The following is a 15169-nucleotide window of genomic DNA, read 5'->3' on the forward strand; positions in this document are numbered from 1 at the left end:
TGATGATGGTCTCTGCTAGGCTTCATTTACTTTGCTGCGACTACACAGTGGATGACGTGCCCATATATCCACGTAGCAAGAAAAAAAAAAAAAAAAAGACTGTGCGGACCATCGACGCGGCTGTTGAATTAACAGGCATTTTGTTTTTGGATAAATATTTTTGCAGAATTCCTGACTCCTACATTCTCGCAAAACCCCTATAAATAACAGCTCTCATATCACAGCTCATATCACATAGCACAAGATTGTATATAGCCAGAGTAGGGCAGTCTTGTGGAAGTCTATGGGGGCAGACAAAAATGGTCAGGATGTTCGAAAACAATCATGGAGATATTCTCCCACAAGTGTCCATACCTCTGTGATATGGTACCATGCAGTACTGGAAGTTCTTACAGCTTATCAGAAAGCTGCTAACCAAGTTCTAACCCAAGTGGTATTAATATTAAGCATATTACCCATGATACTAGTGCACAATAATATTTAAAGGGGTTGTCTGGGATTAGGATATTGATGGCATTCCTAAATCACTCGAATGGAATTGAACTGCTGACAGACCACGTGACCAATGAACATTGCGTCAGTGGCCTGAGAAAAGGCTGAGGTGCTCGAATCCTAGGTGCAACATCATATCTGTAAGGAAAAAAGGAAACTCCTTTACACCAAGAGCTTGATCAAAAAGTGCCTATACACAGATGTAGATTGGTCAAACTTACCAATTTCAGCTGGACCACAGTTCATTTAATGTATATGGGGGGCTACCAACTCTCCCTCCCCAGAGGATGTAGAGGGAGATAAGGATTAGGCAGTGGATTTCCACTGCCCGATCCTTTTGTTCTCCGAGTTGTAAACCCTGCCAGGTGTTTGCCAGAGGCTCTCTCTATATTGAAATGATATGCAAACGCAACTGTTCTGCATATGCATGGGGATACTCTTTGAGATAGCAGTTTGCTTTTTTGGCCTACAACTACCTAATGCATATGGTCAGCCTAAGGCTTCGAGGCGGTTCAGCAGTGTTTAAATAGTAGACAGAAGATATTCAAGTCAACTTCACTTAAATGGAGCAGGCTAACGATTTATCAGAATTTATTTCTACTCTATATGCAAACAAGTCATAATGGCTACTAGCTGTCCGCAACATAAAGGTTGTCCACACGAGTCGACCCTACGAAGCCCAAGGAGCACATCAACGTTTGCACTACATTATCGCGCTCCTAAAAAGTTGCGCTATGAACATTACTAAAAACGTTGATGCAAAAGCTAATATAGAAAGTTCTTACCGAAACGTGGGTCTAGCCACGATGTGGACTTGTTTTTATGATTTATGTAGTAGACTTCCCCTTCAGGAGTAAGGGACTGCTCCCACCCGTCTGGAAGTGGACCTACAACAAAAAGTTTAAAAATAGATTTTAAAGCTTAAATCTTTATTAATATTGGGACAGGGACGAACAATATCTACTAATCCATAATAACCTAAATATTCTAAAAAGTTCCTTCAAAACTTCCCGATGCCAAAATGGACTTACAGGGAAGCCGAACGTCTTTTGTATGAACACAAGTATTACTTATCTTATCTCTAGTTATTATACTTCAACTTATGAAAAGGATATTGAATCACAAAGATTTTCCAAGTATTGATTGAGGGAAGCCCAAGAGAAATCTAATAGAAACAAAGGTCAGATAACGCTGTAGGTTTACAGCAGTTTTTTGGTAGCCATTATGTTGGTACACTGCAAATGATCCGGAGAAAGGCGCATGTGCAGCTTCCATTGGGTAAAAAAAAACATCAAAAAGTTGTTGGGGTTCAGCAAAGCAAATGTGAAAATTGAAGGTAACAAATTTTTGTTACAGGAAGTACAAGCGAACAGTCCATTAATTAAGGTGTGTATAGTGGTAAATGTTCCATAAAGATTACAGTTGAAATCATTATTCAACTCCTATTGCAAATTAGATTTAACAAGCTTCTAAACCTTCAAAAAATAAAAAAAATAAAAAGACAGAATGTAAATAGCGCAGCACAACTTATCTAAAAAGTGGTTTCCAATCATAAGAGCACACATTTTCAAAAACAAGTGTTGTCTCGAACACACCTGATGTAACCATTCAAGGGCTGCTTTTATTGTATCAGGTGTACTTGAGTTAAAACATATCAGATACCTGAACTGGCTTGGACTTTGCTGACTGACATTTGATTACGTTAGAAACATGGCCAAGTCAAGAGAGTGGTCCTAAAAGCTAAAGGGGTATTCCAGCGAGTCAAAGTAAAAGTTATATGCTTCATAAGGTGGTAACACGTCATTTTGCAATATAATATGATAACTGGTTTTACAAAGCTGCAAAGATATTGATTTACAGGTAGTTTTCACAGCTAAACTCCAAGACAAACTTCTCTACTGACAAAAAAAAAAATAAAAAATCAGCTCCGAAAGGCTCAAGTCATTTTGTGATTCTATTCTGTGAAACAAAACTACAGTGTGTATCTGGAAGAAGAATGAGGCAGATATTGTGAAGAACCCCTTGCCTATAGTGAAGCATGGCGGTGGCTCGGTGATGCACTGAGGCTGCTCTGTGTCCTCTGAGACTAGAAACCTGTAGTGTGTAAAGGGCAATATGGATTCAATCAAGTATCAGGAAAACCAAGAGAATGTGTCATGCCTTCTGTGAAGATTTGACGTCATTGGACCTTCCAACAGGGCAATGATCCCAAGCATACCTCAAAGTCCACCAAGGCTTGGTTTCAGAAGTCCTGGAAGGTTCAGGTGTGGTCGTCACAGCTGTCTGACTTGAAGCCCATAGAAAATCTTTGGTGGGTTGCGAAGAAGGTGGTTGCAGCACACAAACCCAGGAATATCAGTGACCCAGAGGCCATTGCCCCTGAAAACTGGGGTAAGACTCCTGAGGTACATTGTGAGAAGCCGCCATCTGGCGATGCATCACGATGGCAGACGGTCATAACAGCAAATGCTGCTCTAAGTACTGAAGACGTTTGTCATAAACGAGGCAAATAATTCTGAGATTGCGGGAGTCATTAAAAATAGCAAGTGTTGAATGTGAAGAAAACACTTGTTATACTAGTTGTGTTGAGCCATTTAAAATTTTTCTGGTTTAATTTTTTTTTTGCAAATAGCTGAAAGTTTGTAAATTTGACAATTAAAATAAAATAAATCTTGTTATTTGTATAGCGCCAACTTATTACGCAGCGCTTTCAGGTAATTTTTTTATTTATCACCCCACCAAGCTGGGTTCTCATTTTACCGACCTCGGAAGGATGGAAGGCTCGAGTTGACCCTGAGCCGGCTACCTGAACCATTTGGGATTTGAACTTGCAACCTTCAGGTCGTGAGCGAGAGCTTACACTCTGCGCCACATGAGGCTCATCATTACACCTAATTTGCAATGTGGGGGGGTGTTAAAAATTTTGATTGCAGCTTTAAGATAGTGCACCTAGTGGACCAACCAAAGGCTTCTCTGCCATAGCAGCTTGTCACTCGTGTAACACAAGCCGTGAATCTGGTTTTCAAGAGTTCAACGAAACAAAAAATTATTGCTTAAGATTGTGTGGAAAATATTTTACTCCATGTCATCATTGTACCAGAAACATCGCCTTCTCAGGACAAAGTCATGGAACAAACGTTTTAGCGCCCAGCGTCAACTTCAAAAAGACACCATAAAAGCAAAGCATTGTAAAATCCCTCTTGGATTGTATTCAGACAGGTCAATTAGTGAGTGCCTGAATAGAACCCATCAATGGGTTCATGCTGCCCGAACCAAAGGGAACATGAATCCGGGATCCCAGGGCATGCGTTTAGCTGAAACACCGTGGCGTTTCAGAATTAAAAAACACACTTTAAAGTTTGATTTGCAATAGAGTCAAAGAGGTGGCCCGCGCAGACTTCTTCCTGCCAACATCACGTAGACAGAGCACTCTCTCTATACACAAAAGGAGAGTGCGCTAAACTTCAAAGTGTGATAACTCTAAAATGCCAGATAGTTTCAGAAAACTCCATATACAGCAATGGGTCTATGTGGTTTGGGCAGCATGAACCCAGTCTGAATACAGCCTCAGAACACACATCCAAAATGGTTCTTCCAACACAAAAGAGACAGGGGTATTTCCAATCTGTATTATAGAATGTCACTAGGGTATGCCAGAACTTTATGATCAATGAAGGTCTGACCAGCAAGGGGCATCAAACCCAGCCAACCACTAAAACAGAGACAAATTTTCATAGTCCACAACCCAAGGAGCAGCAATAGTAGTTCTATCTCTACTGCTTAGGCCCCATTCAGTTGGCCAGCAAGCATTTAGCATCCATAGGACTCCGCTTCCCTGCACGGTTCAAAAGACCCAAAACAAAGAGCGCTGTAGAGCCACAAGGTGATTCAAGTTCGGTTCACTTAAACTGCAGAGTTCCAGGTTTATCAATCTCAACACAGGTGTGAATAGCCATTGCATTACAGCCGTATGGTTAATGGCAATTACTCTTGTTGGAGCTCTAAAGAGAAGTTCCAGGGAACCAAGAGCAAGATGACTTGGCACGACTTACACCCACCATGTTCTTCAATCCTTTTCGAATGAATTAAGGTGCAGCATTAGAGAAGCATGGCAGCTTTTTCCATAGACAACGTACGCTTGAGGGCTCCAGAGTTATTGGGGCTCAGTGTCATTCAAGTCAATGGAGCAGAGCCCCAAAATCAGACAATGTATGGACGGGTGCACTGCAGTTCGTAGTGGAAAGCAGCCATGTTTTTCTAATTCTGTACAACCCTTTGTTTTTGTAAAAACATCTAGGATCATACCTCCAACACGGCTGCTCTAAATGGCTCCATAAGTTAGCAGTGGTTCATCTACCCCTACTCCAGGTTTAATATAATTTTCCTTAAAGGGAATCAGTCACCTACTTTTAGCCCTATAAGCTAAAAGTAAGTGACCCGCTAAGCTTATGGGCTAAAAGTAAGTGACCCGCTAAGCTTATGGGCTAAAAGTAGGTGACCCGCTGAGTCTGGGGATGTGTTAAACTTACCTTCCCCGTCGTTGCTGCCCCACCTCCATGTTGTCAGTGCTGAAAGCTGCCGCTCAATGTATTGAATTCCTTTCTAATTTTATAATGGGCGGACTTCTTAGCAGCGCTGTTCAATACACTGAATAGCGGCTTCTAGTGCCGACACTGGGAAAGCGATGGGGAAGGCAAGTAGGACACTTCCATCCACAGACTCAGCAGGTCCCCTACTTTCAGCCAATAAGCTTAAAAAACCGTGTTGGCTCGCTGGCTTCTCGTCCTGTGTAAACGCTCCCCACTCAGCACTTCCCATAGGAGGTGAAGAGCTGAGCGAGAAGCGGACGACAAGATCACGAGTCGGCGGCAAGTCTTTCAGTTAAAGCGTTCTGCACAAGCGCCGAAGACCTTAGCAGTTAAATCAGCGCTCGTGCATTTGTTTAAAAGACTGTCGGCCCATGTGAAAGGGCCTAAAGTGACCTTTTAATCATCCCTACTCAGTTTATTTAACAGGGCAAGGAGAAGAGACCGTGATCAGCCATCCTTGGCTTCTCCTCTTCCTCTTAAATAGCGAGTGTGTGGTTGATAACCGATGAAGCACTGGGAGCTTTACAAAAGGTAGTAAGAACCAGGAGGTAAAAGACATCACCAAATGGAAATAGTCAGGAAAAGGATATATGTGGGATTGATCTTATCCTCCAAGTACGCCCATAGGGTCGTATTTACAGTAAACATTTTCAGCCCTGTAGATCAGATAAAGCAGCTGAAGGAAAAACACCAGGAAATATGTCCACCTCATTAGACATGCTAGTTATTAAAACGTAGGACAATACAATACTAGATGTTGTTGGAGATTTAAAGGGTACCTTAACTTTTTAGATGCCTTTTCAGACTGCACTGTCATGTGCATGAGAAGTAGTTATTGACCATAATATGACTTGTATCCTGCCTTCCCACCCCCTCCCCCATTTCTCTCTCTGCAGGGTGTATTGCTGAGTCAATTCTCTTAGAACTGGTAGGAGAAGCCTGCGGCTGTGCTGTGTTCTATAGCTTGTGCATAGACCGGCAGATTCTGGTCTGTTACACACACACACACACACACACACACACACACACACACACGGAGGATGTACAGCAGTACTGAGCAGTGGAGATGCGATTTCAGTAGTTAAAACACAGTAAACAGTCACTATTAGCTGCAGGTCCTATTTCTGAGAGTCTCTCCTTCTCTCCCCTCCTATATGCTCTATGAGCAATATGACTCCTCTAGTTCCTGTTCTGCAGTGGTTCTGTCTCCAGTGACACACTTAACAGTGGAGGTAGTGGACAGCCAGGAAGGGAGACCCCTAGTGGACAGCACAGTTATTTGTCAACACAAAGAGGTCACTGTAGGTTAGTAGAGTTAATCCCATTTATGCTAGTTATCACACTGGCTACATACAAGTTGTATGAAACGTTGTTGACCTTTTAAGGCCATTTATGTTTTCTAGGACTAAACTACTAATAGCGGTCTACGGAATGAGCATTCGCCAAACACCTAATTTCTAAAGTTACCTTTAAATGGGGTGATTGTCGAGTGTTAAAGAGTCCGACAACCATCCCGCCATCTATCTCTCTTGTGCTTTCACAAATAAGCAATAATCCTTTAATAAAAGAAGGCGAAGTGCCGAGATATCTGCGGGCCACCAGCCTCCATTCATCACAAACAGGCAGTCGTTCATAAATTTTAATCCAAGAGGAGAGATTAATTAAGGATGTGTTCCAGGTAGCAATGGCGATTATGGTGTTGCTGGTCCAAATACCGTCAGTAATGGGGCATAGCAATGCTTGACCATGAAAAGGAGAAAAATGGCAGACTGTGGGCGCTACCCTAGTAATGTAAGCAGTATTACGGTGAAGGAATTATCCCAAACATTTTTATTAGTTAATTAGTAACTAGCACAGTTACATGTTTCGAGGATGCAGCCCCTTCTTCAGAAAAGCTTGAAAAGGGTACTAGTAAAATAGATTGCTAATAAAAAAGGTAGGAAGAACAACTTAAGATTGACTAAAAATAGTTAAAAAAAAAAGGTAAAAATTAGGAACAATGATAAATAAATGTTTGCCTGTCTGGGGGGGGGGGCGGGGGGGGATATACAATACGTTCATAGAATAGCAGTTAAATCTAAAAAAAAAAAATTTTCAATAGAGATTAAAATACATAGTACTCCATTAACTGATAAGGAAGACTTGGGTTAATCCTTTCGCTACGAGGGTAGTGCCTACAGTCCGTCATCTTTCTCCTCCTCAAGATCAAGCGTTACGAATGACTTGCTATTTATACGGCTGATAGTCACTTGGCTCTTGGGTAAAAACAAAGCAAAAGCCACTCTGGTAAGTGAGCCGTTTCTCGCTCAGTGCCGTGTCTACACGGAACAACTGATCGCCCGAAATTGCTGTTTTCAGCTATTTGGGCGATAATCGCCCCATGTCAAACGGTATCTGAAGGCCACATTAAGATGCACAAATTCCATGACATTATACAATAGATCACAGCTTGATGCCAAATGGCTCTGCTACAATTAAAAGTCATCAATCCCCAACGAAATGTAGACTTCGGAAACCCCAACATACCTGTTGGGTTTATGAGGTTCTGCTGCACTGCAGGACTGGTAGGAGCAGTAACATTCATCTGAGAAAGCATAGCCTTCCGTGGATCCTGCCATGTGGTCGTTTGTTCAATATGGCTGCAAGAAAAGAACAGACTATGTGTGAAAAAGAAGCCTGAAAAACAAGACCCAAAAACACAAAAAGATATCAAACACACAATTATAAGAGACAACTGCATATACAATTTGGCATCTGCAGAAACAGGATTGCAATGCTTAGCCAATATCTGGTAAATGGGGCAATAAAGCAGCAAAATGATGGGCAAGGGTGCAGTTTTCTTTTTTCTTCCGGAGAGGAAAGCGAATGGATCCTATTGGGTCCGTTTAGCGCTGTTCAGTTCCATCCTAAAACGGAGCCGCTTGGCCATGGGGATTCCCCTTTCCTGCTTCCCGAATGAACCAGGGAAACAGAACCCCGAGCACAAATGTGAAGCCACCGTACGCATGATTCCAAGGGGTTGTCCAGAATCTGTGCTCTTCCACATGGAACGATCATCGTTCAAGTAATCGTTGGATCGTGTGAAATTGAATAATGATCATTCAAACACGGACAACGATTGAAAGACGAATGATAATGTGTTCACTTATCGTTCCATGTTCATTGTATGCAGGCATAATACCAGTTGTTGTTTTCCCAGTTTTGTGTTTAAAAAAAAAAAAAAAAAAAAAAAAGTCGTTCGCAGACCCAGGATGAGCAATATTACTCTCCTGACAGGCCAACGAATGATAAAAAAATGTTAATTGTCTGCATGTAATTGAACGTCATTTGAAAGCAAGTGACTGGTCATCATTTGCTTGTTCCAACGATTAACAGCTAGCTCTGTGAAAGAGGACCCTTAGAAAAACATGGCTCCCTCCTGAAACGGCGTCACACCTGTCCATGGGTTGTGTCTCCAATTGCAGCGTCGCTGCATCAAAGTGAATGGAGCAGAGTTATACCACCAGACCGGTCCTGTTTTTGAAAGTAAGCAGCCATGTTTTTCTAACCCTCCTTTAAAGCCAACAATGACTTATCAAGCCATGGTACGGTTTAGATCTAAGAGCAAAATAAAAAAAGTCAAATTGAAAAAAAAGGTTTAAAAAAACTTTTGCATGGGCCAAAATCTAATTCTTAGCTTTAAAAGAATCCTGTAAGAACATTCATTGCTGCTTGAAGCCAAGTCAGCATGAAATCCCACCAGATATCCACAGTACAGAAGACTATGTTCAACTCAAACGCTGCCGCGTTTCAAGCAAAGCAATTTACGAAGCGTGAAAGAACGGCGAGAAGAGTCATTGGGTGGCTTCCTTCCAGAGTCTTCTCGCACAGATCGGCGATTTATTAGCCCCCACCAAGCTGGGTACTCATTTTAACAGGATGGAAGTCTAAGTCAACCTTGAGCTACCTGAACCACTCAGGGATTGAACTCGCAACCTTCAGGTCGTGAGCGAGGGATTAGGACTGCATTTCTGCTGACTTAACACACTGCACCACACATTGCACTTTGTACTGAGGGTGCATGTTGGCATTTCATGCAGCTTGTGGTTTGGGCGGCGTGAACGTTAGACAGGTTCCCTTTAAGACTTGCAAACATTAAAATCCGCTAGCTTACGATAAGTAAATATTCTTGTGAGCCATTTTTCTTGTGTTGTCACATTTTACAGTTGCATCAGTGCAGAATTATAAACATGGATAGAAACTAGATTCTGTTCCGTACCAGTCTGTACTATCCACCAGAGGGAAAAACAAATAAAAACAGCCTGTTCAGCGCACAGGCAGCACAACATTAAGCGTTTATTTACAGTCATAAAAGGCAGACTAGATGAAAGGGAAAAAATAAAGTCAAGGTCCGGCCCTCTTCCCCAAAACAGTCCCACTCTTGTTCATGGACCGCGTTTGTTATTGCAGCTTAGCTTCATTTAATTTGATGGGGATTGGCTCCAGTACCAGAGAGAATCCATGGTCAAAAGCTGTGCTGTTTCTGGAAAAACTAAAAAAAAAAAGTCAGACCCATTTTGCAATTTTTTTAATTTATTTTTTGTTTTATTTTTCAACAGTACACCAAACACACAGCACATCAAGTACACCACAGCAAGTGATAGCTTATCACAAACATAAACTGGGAGCCCCACAGTCTGCAGACCAAAGGGGTTGCTGTGAGGAAGAGGAGGGTGAGGGTCACCTTATCACGATGGTATAAAATTTTAATATTTTAATTTCTTTTCTAATGTCTGTTCCTTTAAAAGTGGGCAGGCTATCGTAGGTGGTTTGCCCAGAAGCAGATAGATTTGGGCACCATTTTTGTGGAGATGGCGCTCAGTTTGGGCGAGCATCATGCAGAAGAAGCACGACACATCGACCAGGCTCCAGAAAGGGTCCAGTGAGAAGTGACTGACACCACTGCCAGGAATCAAAGGCATTGTCTAGTCAACAAGTCAGAAATAATGAGTGTGGGAGTAAGAAAAAGATATTCTGTATATTGTCCACTTTCTCCAGAACCGACTCTACGAGCCACGTCCAACAGAGGGAAAAAAAAAAAAGGAGTTGCTATCGTTTCTCTATAAAGTGCTTGAGAGCACAGAGTTTATTAAAGTTCAGTTTCGAGTTAGAATGAGCTGCGAGAATGAAAATTACTCAGCCTCATGGAAGCCAAGAGTCGCGTCCTGCATTTGGAGTTTTGCCAGACAATACCAGACTGGTTTCAGGAGTGGCGGATATCTTCAAAGTCTTCCTATGGTAACAACCGAGTCCCAGGAGTCGTCAGCAAGAAGCTCCAACTTGTCCGTTTTATTGCCGATTGCAGTTAACATCTCTGCCCAAGTCCCCTATGGTCCATGCCTGCTAATAGCAGAAGTCTTCCCTTCGCCCTGGTCATTCCTACACTGCAGTACCAGTTTACTCCTGCGGACGGCGCTCCTGGCCATGCACCATTTAATGACGTACAGAATACATTGCAATGATGGGAATACCCCTCTAATGTTTCATCCTTGAAACTAATTCCTTGTCTTCACCATGAACTGAAGACAAGTTGCCACATGGCTGCGACTAGTAAACCCACCGGACAGGCTAAAATACCTACAATGATAAATGTCCATCAGTTGGCAGGACTTTCTGGGGCTGACAAGGTTGTGCTGGTGAATTAGCCCAGTGCTGCCCTTAGCCTAAATGGCGCCCTGTGCAGAATGCTTCCCCCACACTGATAGGCAGTCTGCTTGTATTCTGCTTGTGCAAGCTTTCAAAATAAATACGGCACCAGAACTAAGCTCGGGTCACAAATACAACACCAGAACCAAGCTCATAACACGAACCTAGCTTCACAACCAAAGTTCGTAACAAGTACAGTAGCAGAACTAAGTGATCATGTTGCAGGGCAACAGTGGAGCCTTGGGAGATCAGAGGGTGAGGAGTCCGAGCCAGGAGAAAGAGGATTCATGTAGCTACACTAAGACACTGCCTCGCGGAGGAAGATCACATGACCAAGCAGAATTAATGGTATCAATCTCCCCCAGTCTATATTCGCCTGGTGCTACCCAAGCTGGTGGCTACCACCCTGAACGAGTGTGGGTTGCATGCACCAGGCCGGCCATGCAAAAGTGTCACAACTATGAGCTTTCTCTGCTATACATCTGTGTATTCTGTATCACGTACTATATTCACATATGGGTGAAGCTGAACCAGGCTTGACACTTGGCAGAATTGCAAACTGTGGTTTTCCTCAGACTGCCGGCAACACTACACCATTACATGGACTCTAAGACCCATCGATGGAGTAGTCAACGGAAAAATGACCTTTACTACAATTGTACACAATCAATAATGGGATTAGGTACTAAATAGTGCATTTTTGGATAAGCATTCTAATAGGTTACAGGCAGATGTAACACTCCTCCTGCCCGGGTTCATTTCACCTTCCCAGGTTAAGAAAACATTGCAGATAATTACAAAATTCTAAATTTCGCTGGAAATGACATCAAGTTACAGAGCCGCGTAAACCGGTCTTGTCTTATGGAACCATGAGTCATAAAGACCATGCACAACTCAAACAGCCTCCTTGTTAAAGATGCGAAGAGCGAGGCACCTAGACTTGAAGGTACACTAAAACTGTCGATATTTGCTTAGCAAATAAAGGCTTGCTTATCCCAGTCATCGCTTGTGGGACAAAGCCGCACTGTGAAGACGTAGAACTAAACATATGGAGTAAACATGGCGCATAGAAGCTCAGTGTGCTCACAAACCACCTCCGCTGACCATGGGATCTTCAGAGACCTGTACACTTGATTTGGAGAGATATTCCATTCCCGGCACTCCACAATGGAGTCTTCTGACAGAACTAACTCAGCCCGACTCAGGAAACGTTTGGCTTGAGGCGTAAATGTCCAGAAGCAAGGTACCATAACTATGTAACCTATTCCATTTATGAAAATCCACAGTGAAGATTGCATGATGAGGAGAGGGTCTCAGAAAATCGTTTTAGGTTTCAATAGAACCAGTCATGTAGACCATGGTGTCCTATGTACCGGCAGCATGTTATAGAGCAGGAGGAGCTGAGCAGAGCGGTGTATATACACATTTTTTATTTTTGCAAGAAAAGATTCAGCATTACTTGAATTTGTATGGGAGAGGTGTAGTGTCTCCTTAAGGAGAGCATCCAAAAAGTGTGTGGAAATACCTAGGGGGTGAGTGGTTCGGGGGGCATAGTCTCTCCCCAAGGAGAGCACCCACGTAAAAACACCTAAGAGGTGAGTGAGGAGACGTTTACGCCCATGCACGCTCCTCTGGGTAATTTATGCAAATAAGGAAGATAGAACTATACCTCTGCAGCGCCACCTATTGGATAGCAGCATTCCTTCTAATCTATGCAAGACTCTTTATACAGGTCTTTATAACAATGATTGGGAATAGGAAACCAAAGCAGAAAACCATACACAGACAGCTGTTTTAGAGTGTTTGCCCATTTGAATCTGGTGGTTCGGGGCTTACGAGTTCAGCAGGCAGTCCTGCCCCGTGATTGACAGCGCTCTCTGTATGTAGACGGATGAGGAAAGCCATAATTGAGGCTCGTTTTAGATGGGACGACTTGTCTGGTACAGATGCTCCACAGGTCTTACCAGTGATGATCGTTCCTGGACGATTATTTCTAGTGAATGGAGGGTAATAAATGGCTGAGCCAATTTTGTAACTCTTCTAGGAAGGGATATAGGATCAGATATGTTGGAATACCGCTCCTCCTCTCACACGGTTCTCTAAAGTTTAGGGAGGTATTCCAGTACCCTCTTGCGCTCTCATAGGGAGAAAAAAAAAACCATTTGGGTGGCCATGGTGGATTAATATTTGCAGTGACTATCAGCACCAGTTAGCTACGACTTCAGCATGCCCACAGGCGGATTATTCAGCAACAAGTCCAGTGTCCGAATTCGCTTGCTAATCCGCAGCAATACCCACATATGCAATATGCAAATTTGGTTATGGATTTCATGCGTATTTCACCAGTTTTCAGCTTTCCAAGTTGAGGGCTGCAAACCCACAGCAGAAGTTGACACACTGCTGATATAAAAGTCTGTACCCGCAGGTCAATTTCCGCAGAGAAAAAAAAAATCTGGCATCAAGTGGGGAAGTTACTAAACGGTTTTTCTTACATATTTTTGAAAAAAAAAAATTGGCTCATCCAAGAGCAAATTACTGTGTGTCCATAAAAAAAAAAAAAAAAGTTAGCTATTTAGTCAAATAACCTTGCACATAACTTAAAGTTCATGCTGGAAAAATCATAATCAGCGTGAAGGACCACAAGCTGATATTGTAAGAATCTCTTAGGAGCCATTTACTGCGCAATTCATGACACAATGTTCCACACGACTTTTATTGCCCTCTTGGGCCGCCCTTCTTTCCCCCCATCACCATAGGCAAAAAATATAGGTCTCCAAACTTATTGAGGGTACAGCATGGACCCATAGCAACCTACCATATTATGAATCCATAATACGACTATGTGCATGGGACAGCAGCCATGGCCCTTCTCCGAAGGACAGTAAGAACCCATCAATTCCTTCTTAAAGAACTTGAGGTAGTGGAGAAAAATTCTAGGGGTGCTAAAGAAGGTCCAGTGTGGAGCAGAAATGAATCCTTTATTGAAATACAGCCAATATGTTTGTGTCGGATCACTTACATTGGCCAGAAGAAGGTACCGATCCGGCACAGAAACCAGTTGCCTAGATTGAAGTGAAATATTAACTTCCGCTCCACACTGGACCTCTTTTAGCGCCCCTGGATTTTTTTTCTCCATTTCATCAAGTTCCTACATGGAGTCCCTCAAGGTTTCGTGATCCTTGGCCGCACTTCTACAAGTTGTACTACTGCACAACCGGTGCCCACGTTTTATCTATATAACTGCCGATCCCTCTGTACTATGGAGCATTGTTTTGTCTACTTTCTTCTTGATTTAGGAATCCTTCCATGAACATCTTACTCCTTAAGACTATCCACACCCCTGATCCACCCGGAGTGTTTTGGGAGTGTTGGATAAAACCAGACAACTTCCATAGAAACATTGAAAGAACATGGAAACTCCAAGCAGATGTTGACCTTGTGGGTCTTGATACCAGAACTTCAAGACAAAAACCAAATGAGCTTGATAAAGACCGTTACAAAACTTTATTTCCTCACGCATACAAATCGTTGTTTATATGTTCTTTAACACGAACTGCGTCAGTGCGATTAGGAGAAGCGGGATTGAGCAGCAAAGTCGAAGGGGAGATGGAAAAAAAAAAGGTGACTTAGGGAATCCCACGTTTCTGGTCATTCCGGCACTCACTTAAAGAGCATTTCCCCAGAGGCACTGACTCAGCAATTGCTTACATAAAGCGAACCATTTGCTCCTTGTTGCTTTCTTTTCTGCTTTGTTGAACAAAGGCTGTGCCGACCTCCCTGCTGCTATTAGAGCACAAGAGGAACAGCTCTCCTTTTGAGAGGCCCCCTGTGAAGGTCATATACACTAACTCCAAAAGCCTTGATGCCTGACTTCCTCGTGACGCCAGTGTATGGATTCCCTGCCGTTTAACAGAACTCCCACTACACTTCCCTGCCAATAGTGGGACTGGTAATGGAAAGAGACAAAAGACCCTTTAGGCAAAGGGGTGGGAAAAAAACTGGGATGAGATAATCTGCTCTCTGCACACAACTAAGTGACAAGGCTTCATCTTACAGACCACAATGAGCTCTGAAGTTGTACATTTACTGGGAGGGCACATCATACCAGTCTACAAAGTCTACAGATTAGCCTAATTAAAGAGGCCACCCAAAATACACGACCCAAAAAAAAAAGTGTCATCTGTTTATTCAATTTCCTGAAATTAGACAATTAGATTATGGGATCTTTGCATCAGTCTTATTTTGAGGGTATAATCCTAAAATGCCACCATCACTTACTGACGGGTAGGAGTTCAATTCCTGGGACTCACCCACCCCAAAATTAAGGAAACTACATCTGCTTTTGACCTTTCTTTGCAGGGTTGCCTTCTACGGCGCAGAGGACTCCAATAAACCCCATTAGT

At 42.8% G+C, this 15169-nt stretch overlaps 1 protein-coding gene across 5 annotated transcripts in view; it reads right to left on the reverse strand.

Annotated features, from left to right (window-relative positions):
* The window catches only part of YAP1 (Yes1 associated transcriptional regulator), a 71676-nt gene that overhangs the window by 21816 nt on the left and 34691 nt on the right, over nucleotides 1-15169 (reverse strand). For 3 of the 5 annotated variants that reach the window (XM_066586479.1, XM_066586469.1, XM_066586503.1), the window contains exons 3-4: nucleotides 7608-7720; nucleotides 1278-1379 (exon numbers count right to left, since the gene is read on the reverse strand). In XM_066586479.1, coding sequence (XP_066442576.1) covers nucleotides 1278-1379; nucleotides 7608-7720 — 215 coding nt within the window. The remainder of the gene's footprint in view (nucleotides 1-1277; nucleotides 1380-7607; nucleotides 7721-15169) is intronic. The other 2 variants (XM_066586496.1, XM_066586486.1) reach the window with 1 other exon arrangement.

Source organism: Eleutherodactylus coqui, chromosome 1 (genome assembly GCF_035609145.1).
Source record: "Eleutherodactylus coqui strain aEleCoq1 chromosome 1, aEleCoq1.hap1, whole genome shotgun sequence".
Lineage (NCBI taxonomy): Eukaryota > Metazoa > Chordata > Amphibia > Anura > Eleutherodactylidae > Eleutherodactylus > Eleutherodactylus coqui.